Genomic DNA, 26,156 nt, shown 5'->3' on the forward strand with positions numbered 1-26,156 from the left:
GGATGGGGAGGAGATGGACAGGGCACCAGGACTTGGTACATGAAGGGCAAGTGGGCACCCACTCCTCAGCAGTGGTCTGCTTTACAGCATCATCTTCCAAACCTCTGTGCCCAGGTTTCCTTCCTTAGTTGTTGATTTCTGGGTGGGCTAAACCAGAAGGGCTGAGACTGGGTTTTGGGCAATGTGTTCCCTTTCCCCAGCTCTTATGCTGTTTCCACTCTGATGCTTAACTTGCTAAAAGTAAAAGCAGGCTTCTGGTTGGGCACCATGGTTAGACACCATCACACCTCCAGCAGCTTGCTAGTGAAAGCAGGAGACTTCCCAAGGCAGCAGCCCCTTTTCCTGTTCGGCCAACCAAAAAGGCAGTGAGCCTGCTCGCTGCCCTGAACCTGTGAGGGAAAGGCCAGCAGAAAGGCCACTCAGCCCAAGAGACCAGGCTCAACCTTCATTGCTGTCCTTGTCACCTTGAAAACTTGGGAAAGAACCACCCCGCTGGCAGTTCTCCACTGGGATCACACCAAGGAGACCTCCTAGGGACTCACCAGCTGTTAAACCTCCCCTCCAGGACACCATCCACTGCTGCAGCAGGAGTAGGGTACAGCTGGGCACTGCCTGTGGAATTGCATAGAGTAAGTAGTGGGCTGCCCTGGCGCTGCCTGAAAATGCTGCTGCCTACAACCATAGGTCTGGGAAAAGAAATAAAGATCTATTGCTACAAAGGCCTTTGAAAGCAATGCTGTTGGCTGCATTGATCAGGCATTATAAAGAAAGCATTTTGGACTCCTATGCCTTGCGCCCACTTGCATAGCCATGGGTACTCACAGCAGGCAGGAGCAGAAGAAAACACGCAACACATTCACCAGCTCTGCCTCTCCCTGACACGCAACGAGGCTCGGGGAGCTTTGATGAAACACAAAATGAAAGCACTTTCCAATTTGTCCATAGGAAAGATGCAAACCCAATTTCCTTGTGCCTCCTTGCGCCGGCGGTCACTGCTCCACCTCCTCTCCGGGCACTCGTACCAAAGCACCGCTCGACAGGCAATGGCTGCTGTGCTGTCACTTCAACACAGCCCTGCTGAACGGGGAAGTCCCAAAAACAGGATGAGGGTGCTGCTCCAGCACCTGCTTCCTCTCCCTTGCCTCCCCCCATCCCTACTAAAATGTCACCGATTTGGGCAGCTTTGTCAGGGGAGGAGAGCCTGAAAGGAAACTGTTCTCTGAGTGAGATTTGGCAACCTGTGCTGGTAATTTTGGTTTGGGGCTCAGGGGAGGTCGTGGGGCTTTCAGTGCGTTTAATGGTTTCTGGAGGCTTTTTGGGGCATCTACCTCCTCCAGGTCCAGCGCAAGAGGTGGTGCCATGGAGGTGGCAGGCAGGGGATGTCCAGTCTCTGGCAGAGGCAATGCCACCTGCTTTCTGTTCGAGACGTCCTGCTCTGTTGCATGGGCCACGTGGAGGGGAGTGGTGGTCTTAATAACGGTGTAGGGGCTGTTCCCCTCCACCGCAGGGGACGGCACCTGCTGGAAGGGGCAGCCCTCGCCCAGCCCCACTGCCTCCAACTCACTGCTGGGTAAGACAGGCACGCTGCGACCCACCAGCCCATGTGCAGGTGGTGTGCCCAAGCTCTCCGGCCAGTGTGCAGTGCCGGTGGTGCTCCCTGGCCTGTTCTCCTGCAGGCTGGCAAGCTCCCCCATGGATGCAGCTTTGGATGCCAAGCGCCTCAAGTCCGTTTTGTCCACCAGTGCTGCTCTGCAGCATTTCTCAGCCATCTCCTCCTCACGTTTGCTCTCGGAGGGGCCGTTATGCTGCGACGCACTGGAGAGCTGCTGCCAGCTGTCTGGCACAGGATGGGGGGGTGCATCGAGTGCTTTCTCTTTGCAGAGGGAAGATGCTTGTTCTCCCACCAGTGAGACAGCAGGCTGCCATACCGCATGGTCCGTAGCGGAAAGCTCAGCGGAGCTTGAGTCAGGAGGACTTGGCATGTTTTGGAGAGAGGAATCCAAGGAGCCGTGCTTGTCTGGGGCAGGCAGGGAGACTGACTTGTGGTCCACCACGGTATGGCTGGGGATGACAAGAGGCTGCTCTGAAGGTAGGAGGTGATCATGGGCCTGCATTTCACTTGGCTGCACCCAACCCTCCTCTCCCAGTGGCCCCCCGCCAGGAGGATACAGGTGGATGTCTGTCGCTTCAGCTGCTTCACTCTGGAGCGTACAAGTCCTTGCCTCAGCCGCCGTTGTTTCTGCCAGCTCCCCGGGACCTCTGTAGGGATGGGGCTCCTTGTCCAGAGGGTGCTCACCCACGCGGCCATTCTGACCATTGGCTGCCACGTTGCTCTTCATGGCTACTGGGTTGAGGGACAGCTCCAGGCCCAAGGGTTTCCGTGGGAACTCCTCAGGCTTTGCTGCATTGGAAGCAGAGAAAAAATAAAACCCAAACTGTGCATCAGTTCATTTTTGCATCTGGCATGCCCTGGCTGTGAGGAAGGCAGAGTGGGTGCCAGCCCTTCTAGGCTGCCCCAGCTCCCAGCCACACCAGAGGGATGCTCTGCTCCCCAGGGTACCATCAGCCATTCCTGCTGGGCTGCCCGCCTTCCCCTCTACCCACCTGGTGGGGGGAGGTCAAATTTCATCTTGCGCAGTTCTGTCATTGACACCTGCAGTTGCTCAATGACAGCATCGTCCTCGTACTGCAGGGAAGCGGCAATTTTCTCCTGCAGAAATTCCCGTAAATCTTCCAGTGTCATCTTCAGCAAGCGCTCTGAGGGATGATAGAAAGGAGTAATGGCAGCGGCAGGGCCAAATTGTAGGGTAGCATGAGCATGGGCTGCATTGCTTTTCTGCTGCTGTTCCCACTCTGGGGTGGGACAGCCTGAACGTTTTTGCCTCTCTCCCACCTTCCCACTGTTGCTCAGGGTTGTCAATACATTTACATATCCATGCCACCACTGGGCAATACCTCAGCAATGGCAGGATGATGGTGCGGCTGGGACCTGTGCTGACCAGGATGCACATTTTGGGACATTTCTGGAAGTTCTCACTAATACCTCTAGGAGGAGGAAAAGCTCCATGAGATAGACCCCAAGCATCAGACTGAACAGTGTCAAAGCCACAACCGCCAGTCAGGGATGCCAACCTGCACCAGCCAGCAGGAAGGGATGCAGACAAGGATGCGATGCAGGCAGGAACAGAATGCAGGCAGGGAGGCTGATCCACACCACATTCCTCAGGGAGGAGAGATGATTTCACAGCCAGGCTGAAACTTCTGGCTGCCTGCCAGTTTCCCAGTTTTTGCAAACAAACGGGATACTTGAAGATGTATTTCTGGATAGCCTGTTCTTCGTTCAACTGAAGGAAGAGCAGGGTGGCTGTTTGCAGAAGCCAACACATGCAGTCCCATAAATCCCACTGGCCCAAAGGTACCCATCATACAATATCAGCATCACTCCTGTCCCAGATTAAAGACAAAGCAAGGCTGCTAGCTAATGGGGGGGGGAGGGGTTCAAAGTCCCAAAGACCTCGAGGTAGAAACATCACTGCCTTAATGTTATTTTAAAAAAACAGGTTTTGGTCATTTTAGAAGTCTATTAATAGCTTTCTTTCTCCCCCTACAGCCTTTTCAGCTGAACTGCCATAGAGCTTTGCAGACAGATGGGTTGCTGTCTCTATTGCCCCTAAAACAGTGTTGATAAAAGATGTGGGGTGCAGCATGAAAAGAGGCAGCTGGGAGCATTTTAGGTGGGGTTTGCTATGCGCTGAGTGCAGGATTTCAACCCTCGTGGCATCTCATTTCCCCTCCAGAGCATCAGCATAGGACTATGCCTTTTGGGGCCAGCACAGGGCACTAAGCAGGCTGGTAGTGGCCATCAAGGCTTTCCGGATTGGCAGCACAAGGGTGGCCCAGCATGGTGCCATCTCTGCTATGCAATACACACTCTGCTGGGACCTTACTTTTGTGCAGTTTGAGGATGGTGTAAGCCATGGCCGTCAGCACACGCTCTCCTTCCAGGATGTAGATATCCCACAGCCGCAATGTGAGGGTGAAGGGGGTCTGTTTCAAACACACAAACAAAAAACCAGTTCATTAGCACCATACTTGTTAGCACTGATTGATGGGAAGATGATAGAGAGGTTAGTGGCATCGCTATGTCCCCTCGCACCAAAACACACAACAGGGTGAGGCACTGGATGTCCAGGATTAATCTGTAACACAAAAACCTGTTTTATCATCTATGGTTTTGCCTTAAAGCCTTGCATGACCAGGAAAGTACTTAAAACCCAGCCATGAATGCAGGAAGAGGAGATACTTTCTGCACAGGTACACTAGCACAGGGATTCCCCTACCCTGGAGGGAGCATTGTCATCTTTCAGCCTTGCAGGCATGAAAAAACACTCCTGTATCCATCCAAATTGCCCAAACAGATGAAGGACTATTTATGGGATAGGTCTGAAGGCCCAACAGTGCTTCACTCAAGCATTAAAAAAAAAATAATCAATCCTTTGGTGTCTGTAAAAGTGGTATTCCTTATACACAGGCTTATTTCTGTCTACTAGAAAAACCTCTGCAAACAGGACTGAACTGATATCCAAAATGATGGAGCAGCCCATCATCTCCCAGCAAAGATTTAAGGCATCTCACCAACACAGAAATTAATAGTAGTTCTACTGTGACATTTAAGTTCAAATTTAGGATGCTGTGCTTACTCTCTGGAGTTTGGCAAGCTGCCTGTTGCAGCTTTTAAAAGAGCTTTTTAAAAGGATTTTGCATTTTACACAGCTTTTAGTGACAGACTGCAAAGCAGTGAGTTCCCTCTCAAGGGAAAGAGGTCATCTGCTATTTTATAGAAGGAGCAGCAGAAAACTGAGAAAGGGGACACAGATGTCCTAAACATTAGCAAGTCTGGATCTTGCGTTCAAGTGTGCAAGCACAATGCTGCCCCTAAAAAGAAAGTAGTCTTGGCTCAGGACTGGCAAATTACTTCTGGACAAATCAGGGTAATTTTCTCACGCTTTCATGTGTCTTCAATGCTGAGCCCGCTGCTTTGCCTGCAGCTGCTACAGTGCTATTTGTTCAGGTTTGTGCCTTCAGCTCTTCTTCTCCCTATGTTGTTTCCAGAGCCAAAGTTAATTGCCTTTGCAGCAGTGCCAGTGGGCAAAGAGAAAGACCTCTGCTTACTTTGAAGCGTATACTGCTGCTCCTGAGCCACCTCCCAGCGACCGCTTATGATGAGGCAGCAGGAATTGGCTTGTCATCAGTGACATGCAGTTATTTTTAGCTTCTCCCCTATTAATTTTTTTTGCCTTATGAGAGTGTGCATAATATCCACCTTATAAAATATTAACACCTTCTTCAAATTATGATACCTTTCAAAAAAACAGGCAGATTAACTATGCATGCAAGCAGCAGAGCAGCAAACAACCTGCATCCTCACCCGGTCAATGAAACATTGCAGGAACCACTTGGTTGTGTAAATCCCCGTAGTCATCTGTTCCTTGTCCTAGGAGAAGACAGCAGAGAGAGACAGGCATTTCACCAGGCTGGCTGCTGGAGATTCAAGCAACTCATAGGGCTTTTGGGGAGCTTGGTTGGTTGGTTTATTAATGCTGGAGTCTGAGTGCAGGATGCAGCTGCGGTCTATCTCCCAGAGTGCTTGCTTTAAATACCAATGTAGAAGCCCTGCTTTGGCTCTTTGCCCAAGATATTAATTGAGCCTGACCCTTGACGTGGCCGGACTTCAGCCACAACTTTGCAGTATCCCACAGGTAAATCCAGACCTGCACAGTCAAGCCAGCTCTGCTAGCACTACCTCATTTGCATGGCATGGCTGCTGCAGGAGCAGGACAGCCTGACAGACTAAGGAAAACTTAAAAAACTCACCAACATCACCCCAGCCTATCACTTTTCCACCCCTGTCTGGCACACAGTGCAGCACTCATGCACAGCTTTCCTTTTTCTGGCACGGCTAATGGTGTGGCATGGCTGGTGCTGGGATGCACAGCACCCTGCACATACACAGAGTTGATGTGACTGTTGCTGCAAAGCCAGCAAAGCGGTGGGCATGGGAAGAGAAAGGAGCGCATGGGATTAACGGCCAGCGCCAGTCTTTGCTTTCAGCTGGTGCTGGGCACCTGCAAACCTGGGGAGCCTTTGGGAGCCAGGAGGCACGAGCAGCTTTCAGAGTTATTCCCTTCCCCATCCCCATGGCTATAATTAAGTGAAAACCTGTCCTGGCTCTGTTTCACTTATATGGCCAGGGCTGACTCGTTCGCAGCATGAAGCAAGAGCTGCTGCAGATGATGGTAATATAAACAGCTTTTCCTGGAGCCAGGCCACCGACCCCCTTGGGAGCATAAGAAACCTTCAGGAGTTTGGCCACTGAACACCAACTGACTAGAGCAAATGCAAGGGGGGGAGGGGGGGGGAGGGGAAGAGGGGAAGGGAGCAGCTGTTGTGAAATAGTTGCCTTAGACACTAGACTGCAGTCAATGTGTCCTGCAGATTTGCCTCCTGCCACCAAATGGGCTTGTACCATCTGCTAGGGAAAACAACTGGACATGCCCAAGCAACAAAACACACAGCAAACCTTACACACCTGTCTTTAAGCAGCAGCAAAGCTGTTAAATGCAAGCACTTAGGGCTAATAATCCAGTCCAGCATCATCACCTTTCGGGCTTTGCAGTTGGTGTAAGAAGACAGCCTAGCCTTGCTGCTGTATGCAACAGCTTCTTTTGCTGCAGGCTCTGTGAGCCTTCCTGTCTGGCTTTCCTCAAGAAGCCTTTTGATTTTAGCAGTCCCTATACTAATGATGACCAGCGAGCAAGTGGCAACCATTCACCTCAGTGAGATTCAGGCACTCCATTTAATAAAAGCTTGCCTCTTTGCAGCTGAAGCAGTCCTACACAGTTAGAAATATGTTCAGTTGTGCGTCTATTTGGCAGAACATTACACCAATTGCTTTAGCGTTAAAACGTGATATTAGTATAGGGAGACTAATAGCAAAGAGATACCATGTGCTTCTTCAGCTTGGGAAACAGTTTGCTTAAAATCTGCTCATGGTGAGCTTGAAATCTCTGGAGCTTCGGGAACCCAGGAATGAAAAAACCTTAATGAAAAAAGATGAGAGAAATAAAAAATAATCAGAAAAGCTCTGGAGCAGTCACGGGGGCAGCCTCATTTTCCAGAAACTCATCCTCTGTATTGCCTGTTGAAGTCGGCTGGACCACAGCACTCCCAGCTACGTCCCTTGGCATCCCTCCCAGAGCCTGCCCTTCACCCCATCTACGTGGGCGACAGCACCCTTCAGCACCAACCCCAGCTGCTCCTTTTCACCCCAGCACTGCAGAGCAGACCCACTCACCTCCCCACCCCCTGCCTGCCTGAGACGTGGCTTGGCCAAGACCTCTCTGAACACATCTTGGTGCCTACCAAGGTTCAGAGGAAAGCTGAAGATGTTTGAACACCACAAACTTGTGCAACGCCCCGTAATCTAGCAGGAGAAACGTTTAAGATTGTCCGGAGTTACCAAGCCAAAATGCTTAGCCCTCTGCTCATAAAATAACTCTCTATGAATAGATTACTGCTAACTACAAGTAAGACGAAAGGATCTTTAATGTGCTTGAAGTAAAATAATACAGCACATTTGGTGGAATTACATCTTCATAAAAACACAAGGGCACATAGCTCATGGCATGCTAAAAATGGGGTATGACATGATACTCTTGGATGTACTTCTTTGAGACTTCTTACAAACTCGTAACCTTGAGTTAATTGATTGCCAAGGGCAAAGCACTGCAGAGGGAAGATAGCACCTCTGTGAAAGTGTTAATTACTGAGTGCTAAACCACATTTTTCTCTGATGAACTTGTCTGCCTCCAAGAGTGAAGTTCAGCTCCATAGTTGGGTTGCATCAGCACATAATTAAGCCTCACCTGCTTTAAGCAAGTATGTGAGGAGAAACAAGGCTCTACTGACTAACCTAAACAGTCTTCCCTGCCATCGCAAGAGGCCCCATCCACATCCTGCCCCAGCCTTACCGTGCATCGCATGCCGCTGGTTGGTCAGCAGCTGTGCCAGTGCCCAAAAGGCATCCTCTTCATTTAAGTACATCAGGAGGATGGCTGCAATCTGGCTCATGCCTTGGCAGTAGCTCACTTCCTGCAAAAGCCAAGAGGAGCACACATGCTGCCACGCTGCCAGACCCCACTATGATGCTAAAGCCACAGGAGGAGGTCAGGCTGCCTGTGCTTCCCTCTCCTCTTTCAAGGTCTTTATTGTTTCTGCCCAAATTCACAGCTCCCATATGTCTACAGTATCTACCACGTCACTGACTCAGAGTGGTTTGGACTGGAAAGGACCTTTGACGACAATCTCACCCAACCCCCTTGCCATGGCCAGAGACATCTTTCACTAGATTAGGTTGCTCAAAGCCTCATCCAGCCCGACCTTGAACACTTCCAGAGATAGGGCATTCACAGCTTCTCTGGGCAACCTATTCCAGTATCTCACCACTCTCATTGTAAAAAATGGCTTGTGTCCAATCTAAACCTACCCTCTTTCAGTTTAAAACCATTGCCCGTTGTCCAGTCACCACAGGCCCTGGTAAAAAGTCTTTCTGTCTTTCTTATAAGCCCCCTTTACATATTGAAAGGCCACAATGAGGTCTCCCCAGAGCCTTCTGTTCTCCAGGCCGAACATCCCCAACTCTAAGTCTTTCTTCAAGGGAGAGGTGTTCTGGCCCTCTGACCATTTTTGTGGCCCTTCTCCAGACCCGCTCTAGCATGTCCACCAGCAGGAGATGAGGCGCTTGCAGGCAATGCAAGGGCAAGGAGGGCGAAGGACAGAAACCTTAACATAAGAGGTGCCTGCTGTTACTTCAAGGAATAAGGGATGGGATGATAAATAACATGTGGCTCCAATACTGGATTGGATTCCTTCAGCCATGTGAGCACTGAAGTAATTAAAGAATAAATAAATCTGGTAAGCATTTATCTGGTATGAGGGAAGGCAGGGTCTTTGTTTCCTTCAGTACCCTCCCTGAGCATCTTCTGCACCTCCTGGGGTAACTGTCCCCTCCTGGAGATGGAGGCAGTAGGTTCAGCTGCTAATTTAAAATTATTCTGCCCGTGCCCTTCAGCTATAAATGACTGTTTCACTATAATAAATCAGTGTTTTCAACAAGGATGCCATTCAGTGTATGACAAGAAGTCAGAAACATGACAGACCTTCAGTCAGGGGGCTAGTCTTGCTAGAAAGCCAACGGGCAATCCCTTGTTTGCTGACACTCGCCCAAATCGCATCTGCCAGATGTCATTTACCAGGTGACAAAATGAACAAGGGAATGAAACAACTATGCAAAGAGTCTTGTGCTGCCTGTGAGTCTTGCAGCTGTCTGTACAAGCCAGTATTAAGAGTTAAAATTGGAATTACCACTGGGTAAATGTGGGGTGTGTATATATATTTATACACACATACATTTATACACATATATAAATATATATAAAGCTTTTTTAAAAACTTTATACAGAGATATATAAACAAAGTACAACACTGTTCACTTTAACTGGACTAACTTACTACTTACGGTGTTATAAACCGAGTATGCTGACAGGACATGGAAGAGTGCCTGTTGCCTGGGAAGAAAGAAGGATATTAAAACACCTGAGCGTGAGGTCTCCAGCTTCGTGTGCACACCAATGCGTACGCATAGAGAGCAAAGGCTCTGAAAACACTCAGCCAACTGGTACTTATGCCTTTTGCAAGGAGCAAGGCCCACAGAACCAGAAAGCACCTTGATGGGCACGTGAGATGCGACCTCTTCCTTCAGGGGGGAGTCAGTCAGCAGTGGCCCTGCAGAGCGTGGCTGAACCAGCCTGCTCCATCAGCAGGTCTCCTGGAGAGACATGCATGTACCCACACATGCCAACACACCCACTCTTCAGGTTTGGAGTGGTGGTGGGTTTTTAATAGACTTGCAACCATCCAGGCATCAAGTGTTACACATCCTGGGGGAAAGCACTGCCACCATTTTACCAGTAGGTTCCTTTCTCCCTTCCCCACCTCCATATAGGTGTGCAATGCATGCTTCCTCGCAGACTGTACAGCTGTGTAGGGCAGCCAGGTGTGACTCATCCAAGTGACAGCCACTTTGTCAAACCTCTCCAACCCCATCTGCTGTGGAGGCCACATACACCCCATCCCACCCAGCTCCCAACAGACCCACCCCATTGTCCCAGCCATCCCAAACCAAGCCCTCTGCAACTGCAGCCCTAGCACCCTGGGGGACAAGGCACCGCAACAGGCTTATGCTTGGCTCAAGAACTGGGGCTGAACGTGGCCCCATGTGGACCTGTCCAAAGAGAGAATCAGCAGCCCAACATCTCAAGGTGGTACCATGTGTTGATGGTTTGGGGAGCAGGCAGAGATGGCTTTGCTCTCCTGTGAGCTGCTCTGAGCCAGGGGGCTGGTGGCCATCCCAAGCCAGCGGGCTGGTGGCCACCCCATTCAGCTCATCCCATGCATACTCACTGGCACTGATGCCCGCACAGCCACAAAAGCCTCCTGTACTCACTTTACTCCGTAGCGATCCCGAAACATGATGTGGTTTCGGAAGGTGCGGTTAACGTCCAAATCTATCTGCTTGATTTCCGATGAAAAGCTCTTTGCTTGTTCTTTCATTTGCTAGAAGGGAGAGGGGCAGACAAGAGGAAGGAGTCAGACACCATCTCAGCCCACACCTCTCTCCACGCAGCGAGAAGGCATGCAGGAGTGTGCATACAGCAGGAGTGTGAGCTGCACAGAGCTATTGCATAGCGACTCAGGGACACTGTTGTCTTGCAGTGTGAAACAATCTGCAGCCTGGAGGTGAATCCCTGACCCTTCGGCCGTGCTGCTGCCCCGGGGACAAGGGGACAACCCCATGCTGACACACTACGACAGCGGCAGCTGCCAAGCCAGTCTTCGCCCATCTTCCAATGCAGATACCGAGTTTTCAGAATCTAAAACCTTTATAATTAAATTCCACTCTGATTTCTTTTGATTTGTACACGGACTGGCTGTCATAAAGCATTGAGATCTCTGTGCTTAAGGAATGATACACTACTATAACCAACACACAGACATAAGCACTGAGTCCCTGAGCTTTTCAGAGGCTCAGTCATAATAAAGTCTAAACTGTTACAATGGACTCCATGAAGTGATCTCCAGCCACTACCTCCACTGCAGAAAAGGTTTAAGGATTTTCACCTAGGAAAGCAATTCTGAGGTATTCAGTTAGACTGGTGCAAATTTTAAGGAACTGGCAGAGTCCAGAATAGAAGCCAAACTCAGAACCATAAATCCCCATGTTCCTCCCATGCTAGCTAATCATGTAAGGCAGCAACACACAGATAAGGGAAGGAAATTCAAATCAAAGCTAAGCCCACCTCAACCAATTGTGCCCTCAGATATGCTCCTTGAACAAATCCCACTGCAGTCCCATTCTGTGGGATGGGACTGCACTGTGCAGCCCTGTGCATGCAGGCAAGGACCATTATGCTATAGCCAAGCATCTAATCTCACAGCATCTAATCTCACAGCCTTTAGATACCACTGGTGATCATGCAATTGCCCTCCTTATTTAATATCTCCAGGGCTAAATGCATTAATAAAATACATTTTGTGACTGCCTTCAGGCAGCTTGAGATCCACCTGCAGGTTAGGGGCAGCGGCAGTGAGAAGCAAGCACAGCTTGCCTGGAGCCCAGAGTCAGGACCCCTCCTCGCTCACCACAGGAGACAGAAAATAGCACATCTGCATAGATACTCAATCATCTGCTGCAGCAGCTGCCATCCTACAAATGCATGTCAGCCTGACACAAGGTGCCTTCAGGCTGCTGTTAATCTCCCGAGGTGGCCACATCAGCTCTGGGGAACATAAAAAGGTCATTAGCGCCCAGATGTGTTTACAGCACAGCTGTAAATTCGGTGCTCTCTGCTTCCTACAGCTTCTTGCCCTCTACAAAGCAGACAGACTACCTGAGACAAGATGACTATTCATATGCACCGGGTCACTTCAGTTCAAATTTCCCTGCCAAAAGCCCTCTTGTTTTCCCTGCCAGAACAACACAGAAATCTCCCAAAGACTGTCAAATACCCTGCTTTGGCAGGGTGGGAGGGTGGTATTAAATCACTGCACCTGAATAGCAGGTAGGTTGCACAGCATTTTGTCACCTCCCTGCACCCAGGAGGCTTTATTAATTCTGCAGGTAGTAAACAAGAAGCCCAGGACAGGTTGTTCTCCCTTTTCCCCTTGTTTAAGTAACCTGGGGGCTCCACAGTTGCTCTGCCAAGCTCATTAGCACTGTGAGTCCTGCAAGCCAGTGGCAGAGCAGAGGCTGAGAAGCTGGAGGTCCTGTCCCAGAGACCTTTTACAAAGCAGCAGATAAAAGCCAGGATGCCGCTGCTCTCCCCCATGACCAGTATGTCTCTCCTGCCACCTTCTCCGCTCTCCTCCAGCCCTCTTTGTTGTGGCTATAAAACCCCAGAGAGCCAGAGCATCACACCCAAGTTGAAACCAAGTGTGGCACATTCCATGGTAGCCTTTGTGCTTCTCCAGCATCAGGGACAACAGAGCTGCCATAGCATTGAGGAAGACTTGGAGACTTGCATGGAGTGGACTTGGAGGACAGCTGGGATAAGATAAAGCACTACAAAAGCAACTGTGCCAGGTTTAATTTTATCACTCCAGAGGCAACATGGACATGGGGAGCAAGGTATCCCACTTAGCTGGAAAAGTAGCTCCATCACCAGCCTAAGCGCAGGGAATAACATCTCTACAGAGGGAGCAGTGGGTATAAACAAAGATAAATCACATGGCACGTGCCAGGTGGCATGCTCAGAACTCAAGGCACATGCAGAAGCCAGGCTTTTGTGCCATGATTCATGCCCCAAGGAGAAGTGAGGTGGCCTTGGGACCAGCCCCTCGACTTGGTCCCTTCTTCAAAGCAAAACCCCTCACCTAGGACCTGCACTGAGCCCCTTCTGGAAGAATTAGAGGAGAGCTAATTACTGGCAGCAGGTGGCACCAAAGAAGAGGAGGATTAAAATGAGCTTGTAGGGGGTTTGCATCCAGCAAAGCCTATTAAAACCTGAAGCTCCTGTTTATCACAGACCCCTCTGGAGCACTGATAAACTCCTTGGGACTTTCATTTGTTTGGATTGCTTCCCTGCCTGCGCAGTACAGCTTCGAGGGAGGGAGCATGATAAGAATCTGCATGCTGGGAGAGCTTAGTTATCTCTGCTTATTGCTGTGAGCCCAGCCCGCTTTCCCCAAGCCCCTGTACATGACTCCATCCCAGCGGCATCTCGCTATTAACATCTACGCTTGACTAACCATAATGCATTAGCATCATCCTGCTTAATAGGCAGGGATTTTTAGAAACACCTGCTGGAAGCCGCACTTGACCTCCCTCCTCCGAAACATAACTGTCTCCACCACACCCTGATCTCCACCCTGGTACGTAATGCAAGCTACATTATAACACAAGTTTGGAAAACAAGTTAATTATCAACCAAGGGCACATTGCCTATGGAAAGAGGCAGTGTAAAGGAGCTGAGATGCCTGAAATAAAAAATAACAAAATACAGCAAGCCCCATAATTTGGGTTCTTGTTCAATGCAGACTACAGAAATTTCTTATTTTATACCAAGGAATCCAAGCCCGCAGCATGCAGTGCTCTGGGAGAAAGCAATGCAAGGCAGGCTTTTCCCCTATCTGCAGAGAAAATAAGTGATTTTTAATAGAAAATTATTTTTATTTGATTTTTTATAGAAACTTTCAAGACAGTTATAAAAGATTGAAGATGGAAGATAAAAGAAGCTCTTCAAACGCTGCCAGTCAACTTCCAGCTGCACATCTAAGCTGTAAGCCAGGACCCTGTGCCCAGAAACCCCCTGTCAAGTTTGCAAGACCTGCCCTCACCCCGCCTTAACTGGGTTTCTCGACTAATGACCCACTGTCAGCTGGTTTAAGGCTTCTGACCTTACTGCGCATTTCAAAATGCCCCGAGTGAAATTTTCAAGCACACCGAGAGGCTTGGGGTCGCCCCATCCAGCACCTACCCACTTCAGGGTAGTCCTGGCTACTCTGCATCACTCCAGGGAGCTCAAGGAACTTTGAGCGGTACCTTTGCTAAGCTTATCCTCCCTCTTCCCTGCACCTTGCCTTAAGGATGAAGTAACACTGACAGTATCTTTGCTAGCGGCTTCCAGCAAAATAAATGGAAGCGGCATATTAAGGAAAGCAGCTGGCTAACATGCTAAAGAGTTTATCCCCTTTGCATTTTCAGTCCTCACTAATTTTAAGCTTTTCCTTCTCAGCGGTCACAACAGTTCATTGACAGGGTTGGGCTCCTCCGCCAGCGCATGTTGTAAGGTGCTTGGCACGCTGCTACCCTGTGAGGGAGGTTGGGTTTCCCCCTCCCCGCCCCTTACAGCATCCCTGTAGAAAACCCCATTTCTCTACTGCCCATGCGGGTGGAGATGGAGACAACTGCATCTGCCACAGGCTTGACTTAACCCAGCCGGTAAAGCCCCACCAAACCAGCCTCCCCATCACCTTGCTCCTGTTGTCTTTGCCAGGAAGAGCCCGTACCTCATATTTTCCTTCATTCTCCTTCTTCATCTTCTCGACATCCAGCAGAAGCGACCAGACCTGGCCTCGCACCTGAAGTGGGATCCCTTTGTATACTCGCCGGCACATCTGTGGGGAGGGAAATGTGTGCAAGGTTAGCTGGTCCTGCTGGTGGCAGAATAGATTTGCTCCATGGTTTGCTGCTCTGGACCACCATCCATTTGAGCAGACACCTCAATCAATCACGTCCTCTGCCTGTACTCGTGCAGAGGGGGCATCTCCAATCTGATGGATGAGCTGAGCACCTGCATCCATCGAAGACACCTACTCAGTCAAAAGTAAGCCACGTCTCATGCTTTTAACCTTACTGGAGAGTTGGACATGGACCATCCCCTTTATACGTGGTGACATCTCAGGTGCTTCACAGCAGTCACATTCCATGCACACCAGCCGGCCCCTGGACTCCTCTCAAAGGACAGAAGCAGCACCCTTGTCTTTGAAGTCTTTGATTTGACCTGGCATGGCTGTTCTCACTTGGATCCTCAGGGACTGGGAGAAAAATACATTTCCCCTTGGAGCACAGAACCCTTAACACGAGAGGCACGGGGATATGTCCACAGCAACTTTCATGGCTTGACAGGCGGCAAAGGAAACTGGGCTACAACAAGGGCTCTCCCCTGAATGTGCAGGGTACTCCTCAAGCAAGGAGGGGGATTGGGGACAAACGTGCATGTGTTCCTCCTCCTGCCTCTATGTTTTCACTTCATCTTACAGATGCCTCTTCCCTTTATTTCTGTCATAAAGTCCCCTCTCTCTAAAGAGACCATTAAATTTCAATGGAAAACAGAAAAGAGAGCTTTTGTTCCATCCCTGACTTCTCTCATTAAAAGAAAAAGCTTAATAAAGAAGAAAAAAAGCCTCATTTCTGAATATTTTCCATCCTTTCATTCATCCCACCCGTGAAATGCCTTGCAGCTGCACTACAAAGCCAACTATGGCATTCCTCCAGGTTCCCGAGGACCCTGGGGTATGCTGAAGGACCTGCTTCATGTGCCCAAGCTCCAGCCACAGAGGCGATTTATGTTGTGACATGGCGATCCCTCAGGACCCGGTAATTCCTTGGGAAGGGACAGAGGTGCCGGATTCCCAGTCATGGAAATGAGCTCAGGGCTGAGCAGGGCAGTGCTGAACCAGGCAATCAACTGGAGCTACCGGCTACAAATGCATCCGACCTCCTTCAAAATCCTTCTTCTCTTTCCATAGGATGTTCTGCTTCACGCATTTCAGGCTGATGCAAGACAAGGGCTGCAATTCACAGGGAAGCATCAAGATCCTAGCAGAAGATTTTCTGGACATGGTCGTGCTGTGTTGCCTTTGCATCTCTTACACCAAGATGAACATCTACTCCTGTCACCTCTCCTTTCTGACCCATCTCACCTCATCAGCTTTTTCACTTCTAGCTTGACTTTTTAAAGCCAGCCTATGCACAAAGTTATAAAGACCAAAACCATGGCACTGACTGTCAACCCACCTGAGCTCGCAGCTTTCGAGAACACAGACCCATGCTCTTTGTTTCACTACAGTCTGCATGGCACCTATGAAGTGCAAAACACAGTAACGATAGCTCTTGTCCCAGAGGGCTAGTATGAGATGGGACAGGAGGTAGGGTTCAAGTAGACAGGCTAGGGGACAACAAAGAAATAGCACCACTATCCCAGTCAAAATAATTATATAAAACAGTTACACAATAAATGCTAAGACCACCATGTAATACTAGGAGAGCTAGATGTGTGTTAGAACACTTTTCTACCACATTATGGTAAATATTTCAGTATTTATGCTGACACAGAAAATGTCAGTGTAATGTATCCTGATCCTGTAAGCATAATGGACATTTAACATTTAAAATCCCATTCTCAGCACTTGCAAAATGCTTGCTTTGCCCCAGGCATTGCTTAGCACCAGCTTTGAAGGTCCAATGCACAGCCAGGACCATACCCTACAGAAATCCTTTACAAGATCCTGCCCACCCCTCTGTACACACCAAATATGAATCGCCCCCTAAAAAGCATCTCATTACCAGGATGTCCTCATGGAAGGCCACCATCCTATTCAACAGCATCCCACGTTTTAAGTGGGACATCACTTGGGTCACAGAAACCCCATGCAACCTACAGGCTTGGGGAAGAGTGGCTGGAAAGCTGCCCAGAGGAAAAGGACCTGGAGGTATTGGTTGACAGCTGGCTGAATATGAGCCAGCAGCATGCCCCGGTGGCCAAGAAGGCCAACAGCATCCTGGCTTGCATCAGGAATAGTGTGGCCAGCAGGACTAAGAAAGTAATTGTTGCCCTGTACTCGGCACTGGTGAGGCTGCACCTCAAATACTGTGTTCAGATTTGGGCCCCTCACTACAAGAAAGACAGCAGGGTGCTGGAGCGCATTCAGAGAAGAGCAACAAAGCTGATAAAGGGTCTAGAGCACAAGTCATATGAGGAATGGCTGAGGGAAGTGGGGTTATTTAGCCTGAAGAAGAGGACGCTGAGGGGAGACCTTATTGCTCTCTTTAACTACCTCAAAGGAGGTCATAGCGAGGTGGGGGTCGGTCTCTTCTCCCAAGTAACAGGTGATAAGACAAGAGGAAAAGGCCTCAAGTTGCACCAGGGGACGTTTAAATTACTGGATATTAGGAAAAATTTCTTCACAGAAAGGGTTGTCAAGCATTGGAACAGGCTGCTTCGGGAAGTGGTTGAGTTGCCATCCCTGGAGGTATTTAAAAGCTCAGTAGATATAGTACTGAGGAACGTGGTTAGTAGTGACTGGGTAGTGCTAGGTTAATGGTTGGACATGATGATCTTAAAGGTCTCTTCCAACCAAAATGATTCTATGATTCTATGATCACTAATTCACCATCTGCACACCCAGGGGAGCCACACGTGCTCGTCCAAGTTCACATGAGGAGGTGTTTCTGGAAGACAGCAAAACTTCACACTGGACAGCTTCATCCCCACGACTGAAAGACCAAGGAGATGAAAAAGAGATTCCCATTCCCCAAGAGTAGGGGATAAAAGAGATAAAAGGATAAAAGAGGTGCAACGCATCAGGAGACACAAAGTGATGGGGCTAGATGAACCACATCCCCGGAGTGGTACTGATAAGGTGCCTGTGAAAGCCTTGCTCCTGCAAGCTCTCATGAATCCATGAAGCAAAGGCTGAGATGGGATCAAGGAATTAGAGTATGTACCAATTCAGATAAAGTCAACAATTCAGAAAAAATTCTTCATTTCCAATGGATTAGGAGAGACTGACTGACAGCTGCCAAGGTAGAAGATGATGCTCAGCACCATGGGAAGAAAATAATTTTGTTTTGAATTCCCAGAGCTGGTATTGTTGGACTTTAATGAGCGCAACCCTCACTGGCATATAGTAAATGTCTCTCATGTGGAGAAAATCATTAGAGTGTGGCAGGAAGAGGGGAGTTACAAAACATGCTGAGATGGAACTGAACTGAAATGCCTCTCTGTTATTTATCCAAGGGCTTTCCTCCTCCCACCGCCTCCAGACATGAAAGTGATAAAACCTCAGAGCTCTGAGTCATGCAGAGGAAAAATGAGCAATTTTTCTTCATCGTGAAACTTGAAGGAAAATAGGGAAGTAATCATTAAAAGCAGCATTTATGCTGGGATGAACTGACGAAGGGAAGGCAGCAGGTGATGGCAACTCCTGCTCCATGTGAGAAGAAAAAAAGAACCCTCAAGGTCATCACCTTCTGTCTTTTATAAACCGCTCAGCCCTTACAGATGGGAAGAGAGTACATGTCTGTCCCATGCAGACTGACAGACAGACCAACACACGGCAGGAAGAGTGGACATCATCCTGTTTCACAAATGGAAATGATGGTGGTCAAAGCGATGGCTCAAGGTGCTGTGTAGAAAGGCTGTGTCAGAGCCAAGGACTGAACTCACAGTGCTTAAAACTTGCTCCAGGTTTTGCCATTTCCTCTCTAGGCTTTAACATACAAAGCTTGTGGCACTGAGGCTATCGTCGCTCCATCCTCATCTCTCTCCTCTCCATGTTCTTTCTTTCCTGTAGATGAGATGGGGAAGACTATAGAAGTACAGACCTGAGCTCCATCTTCCTGAATCAGAGATCTCCTCTGAGAAGCACCCAAGTGCTCCAGGTCTTTAGTTAGAGGGGTGGAGTCACTGCCTTTAAACACAGGACATCTTTTTGCAGTAGTTAAAACACTGAAATTAAAAAGAATTTGGGAGGGGTGGGATGGTTTTTTTAAAGCAGAATATACACATTTCAGCCCACTTTCACATTTTGGAGCCTGTCACTGTTAGCCAGCCATGTGCATGGTCTACCAGGAAGAGACTGCAGGAGCAATGCCCAAATTTTGGGTATGCATGGCAATTTCACTTTCAAGCCTCTCTGTATAGCCATCATACACCACCAACACCCTGAAGTGGGAGGCAGTCCCAATTCCTCAGTTTCTTTTGGGCTCAAAGAGTGATCCTTTTGGAGAGGAAGGACTCCTTCACAAGTGATGTGCCAGAGGAGCTGAGATGTGAAAATCTTCACCTGGAGTGGTGGGTGAAGTCTCCACCACCACCACCACCCTGGAGAAGAGGACTTCTTTTTTGCACCACAAAGCTGCCTGATTGATGATGTGGCCATGCAAGACACTTGGCAGCCTAGACTTTGCTGAGTGTGGCTTTTTTCCTGTACGGATAATGGTTGCTCCCAACTCAGCTGTTGTCCCTGCAGCTGGAGCCTTGGATATGCTGGATAGGGTGCCAGCAGGTCTGCAGGGGCTTTGACAGCAAAGCAGAGGCAAATTTAAAGCTGATGTGCCGCGGGCAGGCATTTACATTTATTACCAGGGCTACCTTTGGGGGAGAAGAAAATGAAAATTGCTCATTTTTCCTTTCCATAACTGCAAAAACCAGCAGCTGAAATCACCCTGCAGCTCCCAGGCACAACCCCTTTTCTTTCCCATGGCATTTGCGGGCAGGAGATCTGACTTCAGCCGACCCTGCCATGACAAACGTCTGCTGGCTCTCCCCAGCACTGGCAGATTTTTCGCTCTTGGGGGTCTGTGTCAGTCCATACAGAGCCCTGATTCATCCTAAACCGCTTTGCTGGCATGCACTGGATTAACTGCTCTGCACTCCCATGACCTTAGCAGAGACAAGGCTACCCCTGTACACAAAGACAGGCTTTGCCTAAAAACCAGACATCTCTGGCTGAAGACATCCCTCTCTAAAGGTCCCATCCCACATGGCCAGCAGCAAGAAGCAGCTTGCAAATGATGCAGAGGTCATATCCTCTTCCTAGGACTGATATTTCTGGCTGAAATCCACTTATTTCAGGACTATGATGAATATCACACTATTGGAGCACAGCATCTTTTTTCTCTGCAAAACTGTGCTGCCTTAACTGTGTATATATGGCACTAACCATTTCCTAACCTTCCCAAGCAGAGTCAAGTTGGTATTTAAACGTGGGTTTAAAACAGCAGTGAAGAGGACACAGACTACCTGAGCCTCTCTTGAATTACACAATTTAGCGCTTCTTCGCAGGTTTGACATACTTTAACTCTGCAAAGCAGTGTGGTCCTTGCACGGTCTCCTTTATTTTTGTACCCTTTGCATCATGGGAGTACAGCCAGGAAAAGGCACCACTGCATCAGTCTAAACCCCCTGATGCAAGGAGTTATTCTGGTGTCACTTTTTGTTGATGACGCTACTGAAATTAAATCAGATCACTATGAAATGTGTCTAGAACAGACACAGACAGATCTGATGAGGCGATGAGCACAAGGGCATCACCTTAATCAAGATAATCCTATTTGTTGCTCATCCTGAAAGAGGTTATGCCAGGAATGATTTTAGGCATAGCCAGGCCATCCTGGGCTAGGGACTGTAAGAGGCCCTCCTCTTGAGGGTTTTTCGCAGCCTTATTTCCTGTAATCTGTGACTGCCACAATACTCAGACTGCAACCAGCAGCACATAGGGGTGCACACTGGCAGCAGGTGGGGAAACAGAAAGCAAAACCTGCTGTGCTCTGGCGATGTCTCATGCCTGAATAAGCTGCTTTCTCACTCACTGACAGGTTGGGGCCTGCACAGGTACACAACTTCCCTCCTCCTGCTGACATTTCACAACACAGAAGCTTGAGACAACAACCTAAGGTTGACTAAGATGCTGCAAAACATGACAGCCTGCTTGATAAACCAAGAGCCCCACTTCAAGCACTCAATATGGTCAGCTGTCTGCCAGCTCCAACACATGAACTGGGACTCAAAAGGTTGGCCCTGAAGTCCAGAAAGTCTCAGCCTGGAAAACAAGATGGGTTTCTGTGTCACTCATGCAGAGTCAAAGTCAGGGCAGCTTCCCTGTGAAACTGCATGGGGTTCCTGGAACAAGATTTTTCCCCCCCTCTAATAAAGTGCAGTCTATCAAAATGAACATCAAAGGGAAGGCTCCTGTCTTCAGTAGGAGTTTTTTTTCCAAAGATGACATCCTAGTCTTTATTAAAATAACACAGAGCTGCCATCTTGTGACACTCGGGCTTCCATCACGTCAGTGAAGTGCCAAAAACAAACCTGAAGGAAATGTGCAATGCAGATGTGACAGCCTGAGTGCTCAGAGAGGGAACAAAACCATCCCACTCTGCTTTAGAAAAATCAGATCAAGGGCTTGCCACATTTACTTTAGACAGAAAAAAAACCACCATAACCATCTGAGGGGCATGACTGCGATCCCAGCATAAGGTCCTTGAAACACCACATCTGAGCTGCATCCAATTGTGGCAGCAGGAATCTCCAAGCAGCTTCCATGCTCTCAACACAAGAGCACGGGTTTGCACATCCAGGTGGAGGATATAACCTAATTTTTATTTTTTTTTAAAGCGCTTTTCTTGTGCCTCTCAGGGTCCTTGCACTTAACGCTGCCTAGCAGCTCCAATGCACAGACCTTCCTGCCTGCACTTGCACTGGCACAAGGCAGCAGGATGTTAGGCTGGACAGGACTGAAACCAAAGCTTCTTTCTACTCCCCAGGGTCACCAGACTGCTCCTTCCTTGCTTGGGGCCAAGTGCCACTTCTCTGTTTGCTGGGAAGGGGGATGGCCATTTCCAATCCCCCAGCATGGGGACAATGCCACATCTGTGCCCAAGAGTCATCAACCATTTACAGGCTGTTATAAATAACATCATTTATTCCATTACAAGAGCTCTGTGATTTTCTGACCCAAAGACGCTCAAAACCTGCTTGTTGGTCTAGCCCCTTGCCATCCAGCAGATCTAAGCAATGTCGGCTGCAGCGTGCTTAACACACCCACTAATTATCAGGGTAAATCCAAAAGACAAATGGCAATTGCTACCGCTCCACACTGCGCCCCGCCCCCCAGGTCCTGTCTGTCCCCACTGGCTGACCCAGGGAAGCCAAGACATGCTAAAAACACTCATCAGGTCCTGGAGGATGTTTGGGATGGGTAATGAAGGAATTTCCTGCACTCTGCTGGAATTTGGTGTTTTAACTGACAAGACCACTAACCAATTAGTGCTAACTTCTAATTAGAAAAACCAAAGCTGCAAGAGAGCCTCTGTTTTTGCCTGTGGAGCAGCACCAATGAACAACAGAATTAGAACCACCCTGAAATGAACAAAAGGATTATAAAACTCCATGCCCATCTCCACCCCATCCCTGCTGTAAGGAAGATAAGATTTGGGTTGGGTTTTTTTGTTTGTTTTTGTTTTGTTTTGTTTTTTAAATGATGAGACTACAGCTGGTCTTTGGCTGGGTGAACCTGACATCACTCTGGATGGCCAGGCAAGGGGGTTGCTCTGCTTGATGCACCCCCTGCAGCTATGCAGATATCCTTTGCACAACCTTTTAACTGAGCTTGTTTCTCCTGAGGACTCTCATTAGGAGCCAGAGGCAATACAGCCAAACATCCTGCTCCTCCTCCCAAACAAGAAGGCTGCAGAGGCCATGGTGACAAGGTGATGCTGGGCTTCAGCCCTCTCTGGCACAGAGTGCCCATAAACAGAGCAGGTCAGGCATGATGCTCCTCTCCTTACTCAGCAAGCGTCCTGTCATTAGGTTCAAGGGGTTTTTGTTTCAAGAGGTTTCTAACAGGAATACATTACAAATATTATTTATTAAAAACAACTCAGTTTTGCAGTGTCTCCATCCTTGATTTCCACAGATGGGTGCACACAATCTATCACCTAAGGGGCTTCTCACAGGCACAGCTAGGAGCAAAATGCAAAATCTAGATGATGTCCTAGACAAATAATACTCCCTCCAGGGAGAATGATGAGGAACATCAGCTGGATCGTATCAGTCACATCTCCCCATACCATTCTGTGGAGACACAAAAGCAACCTGCGGCATGCAACACCCCCTGCAGGGACCCAGCTGGGCACATTAACATCTCTGCTGTGCTCCTGCTTGCACAGGGAACCAGAAGTACAAACACACCAGCAGCATTTAGGAAACCATTTTTAAAACTATCATAGTCTGAACAGGACTGTTCCCTCAACTGGTAACCCAGCAACTTCAAGGAAAGATTTAAAATATTAAAGACTAATGGGTAGAGTTAGGCAATATTTTCCGGTGATCTCTGGTTTCCTCTATCAACTTTTCGAAAGCCTGACTCATTGGAAGGATGCACCATTCCCATCCCTCCGGACACATGCTCTTTCTTTTCCTCCTTACCTTGTCACTATTTCTGTATTTGCCCCATTTCTTCAGCATCTTTAGCCACTTGTCCACACGCTCGATTTCCTGTTGTTTTTGCTGATGCAAGGGAAAAGAAGACAAGACAAATTTAAGAAAAAAAAGCCCCCCAGAAGATACCTCCTAAAAACACAAAACTTCATTCTCTTTAGGTTTAAACTTCTATGCAAAGACCTCACATCAGGGATAGGAACAATCCACAGGTGCTTGCAGGAACTAGCAATTTCAGGCCGTGGTAATTAAAGCAGCACTGGTAAAAACAAGACACACAGGCTTAACATAGAGAAAGCATTTCCAAGAGGAGTATTCCTTGACAACAAAAATCTTTGCAGGTTCAGCTAGCCTCAAATCGTATCATCGTATCAGATCAGCAGAAACGAGATGCTATTTAGTCCCAGTTGGCAGGATCCTAACAGAGGACACACTCCCAGCTCAGGGGAGATGAGGATGGAGGTGACAGTTACCTACACCGCTTTCCCCCATGTGTGGGGGGACTTTTCAAGCTGCAGCCGCTGAGCACTGTGCCAAAGCAGAGGGAAAAGCCCCAAATTGCTTTAAAAGGTGCAGGGAGGGAGATGCCTGACCCAGTAAAATAAAAGCGTACACCACTGGGCATCTTGCAGAGTTCCCACCTTTGTGCAAGCAACAGGTGCTGGCTGCTTGCTTCATTCTCACTTGCACTTTCGTTTCCTCAAAAACCATCGCCCTCCCCAGCCAGTGTGATAAGGATCTGATACCCATGACAACTGAGTTGGCAGCTCTCACCTTCTCCTCCAAGGCTGTGCGAGTTGGTAGCTCCTGCTCGCTGAAAAGCAAGGGGTCACCGGTTACTCTATGGGCAAGAAAGGGTGCAGAGGAGTGTGGGGTGCTGCAGCTGTGGGACCCCCATGGGCACCTGAGGAGATACAGCTTGGGGGCTTTGTGCCTTTCCTACAGCTATCCTCAACGAGGAAGAACCAGCTGAAACCCCACCACCCTATGGGAGCTGCTAGATGGGTAATCAAGCACTGGACATCAGGCGTTGCTGGAAATCGTGGGCATAATGCTCCTCTTCAATACACAATGATGAGCAATTAAAAGGCAGTAGGAGGGGAGAGATTTCTGGACAGCAATAGCTTCTAACCCCTCTCCTGCACACAAGAAACCTACTATTATAAATTTTTGTTTGGATTTGGAATAAAAATAGTTCTTTTAAGCATTCTCCCCAGGCACAGGATGTGCATCTAAGTCATCTGTGCCTTGTTTAGGATGGGGATTTCCTAAGGGAACTGAGAATGATCAGATATCTTGTCTCATCTCTTCCCACACCTCCCTGAATCATTGGGTGCAAATGCAAGAGCCTCTCCCTCTGCTACACACGCAGGCCTCCACAGAGGCATAGTAGCACCAGCCTGCACCTTCTGACACCAGGCTTGTGATGGGAAACCATTTCTGAGCCATGCCTTGCAGCAGATTCAAAGCATCAGAGTATTTGAACACGTGGTTGACGGAGGAGGCAAATCTAGTCTTTCCTCCCGCATTGATCAAGCCAAGCTACAGAGTGGCTAATAGGAAAGATGCTGGGTCTGCTACGCTCAGGGCAGATGGATGGTTTCCACAGACATGCAGGTAAAGTAAAAGTGAGGGCAGGAGGACTTACTGCAGGAATCCAAACCGGTCTGTAACTTTATACAGCGTGAAATTGGCATCTTCCCATGGGTCAATCTGAGCTCCTTCCTGCCTGCCCTGAAAGCAGAAAGGACACCTGTGAGTTGGCCCCAGCATCAGGAATGACCCAGTGCCTGCATCCGTCCCCCCCTGCATGCTAGAAGGGGCAGAGCCAGGAGACCAAAACCTGCTCTAAAGAGACAAATACAGTGCAGGCAAGAGAAAAATGCACAAGTTCAGTCTATCCAGCATCCTTGGTGTGCCTCGGCTACGGGCTGGGAAGGGCTGTACATCAGAGAAACCAGTGCAGTTGGGCATGTGCCATCAAGGTGTTAAGGGAGGACTGGAGCACTAGAAGCCCAGGACCTTTCAGTATCTGTGCTAAGTAAACACAAGATCCGTGAGAAACTCTGGGGATGTGGTGACATGGGTTGTGCAGGCAGAAGCAGGTAGGGAGAGCCAGCACAAAGCCTGATAGTATGACTTTTACTGGGGTGGTACTGCAGGGAGGCAAAAGTTCTTATTCAAAGCATTCCTAATTAATTAAATAGGTTCAGCCTTAGCCAGCATGTCAGGGAGAAACACAAGGTTGTTACCTTCTCATACTTGGCAACGATCTCCGCTTTTTCCTGGGCTATTAAAGACTCTATATCTTTCTTCATGTCAGAAACTATAAGGCAAAAAAAAAAAAAAAAAAAGACGAGGGGGAAAAGGAGGTAAGTAAATGTGTACAGAGTATGAGAAATATTTTAGGAAAGTGCTAATAGAAAAAAACTTTGCTGACAACTTTAGCTTCCAGCCATATCCCATAGCTAAGTTTAGGCTGAGGTTGAAAAGCCCCTGTACAAAGTGTGCATGGAGCTTGCCTGCACACAGCAGGACTGCCAAGTCCCTGCTCTCTGCATGGGGCCACAACTGAATTTGAGCAAGGGGGAGTCTTGTCTGCTAGAAGACAAGCAGCTGTGCCTTTGCTCTTAGCACACACCTATATATGCCTATCGAAAGACATCATGCTTTTAAATCAAGACAGGCACATCAGCCACAGAGCCCTTTCCTTACACAGGTTGTGTGCCAGCTGGGTGCTGCACAACATAATATTCATGTGGATGACAGCAAACCACCACACTCTTGCCCTCAGCTATGGATGTGAAGCCATGA

At 48.6% G+C, this 26,156-nt stretch overlaps 1 protein-coding gene across 1 annotated transcript; it reads right to left on the reverse strand.

The window, feature by feature from the left end:
* Window positions 1-1,025: 1,025 nt before the first annotated feature.
* Window positions 1,026-25,660, reverse strand: LOC309673113 (uncharacterized protein; the record flags this gene model as incomplete). Its single annotated transcript, XM_082484827.1, has 13 exons — window positions 1,026-2,401; window positions 2,605-2,757; window positions 3,948-4,047; window positions 5,429-5,494; window positions 7,005-7,099; window positions 8,031-8,151; window positions 9,578-9,626; window positions 10,565-10,674; window positions 14,626-14,733; window positions 23,331-23,411; window positions 24,117-24,156; window positions 24,991-25,076; window positions 25,595-25,660. The coding sequence occupies 13 exons, from the start codon at window positions 25,658-25,660 to the stop codon at window positions 1,158-1,160; spliced, it is 2,319 nt and encodes a 772-aa protein (XP_082340953.1). The 3' UTR covers window positions 1,026-1,157.
* Window positions 25,661-26,156: the final 496 nt, after the last annotated feature.

The sequence above is a fragment of the Vanellus vanellus genome (assembly GCF_965231255.1).
Source record: "Vanellus vanellus genome assembly, chromosome: 6".
NCBI lineage: Eukaryota > Metazoa > Chordata > Aves > Charadriiformes > Charadriidae > Vanellus > Vanellus vanellus.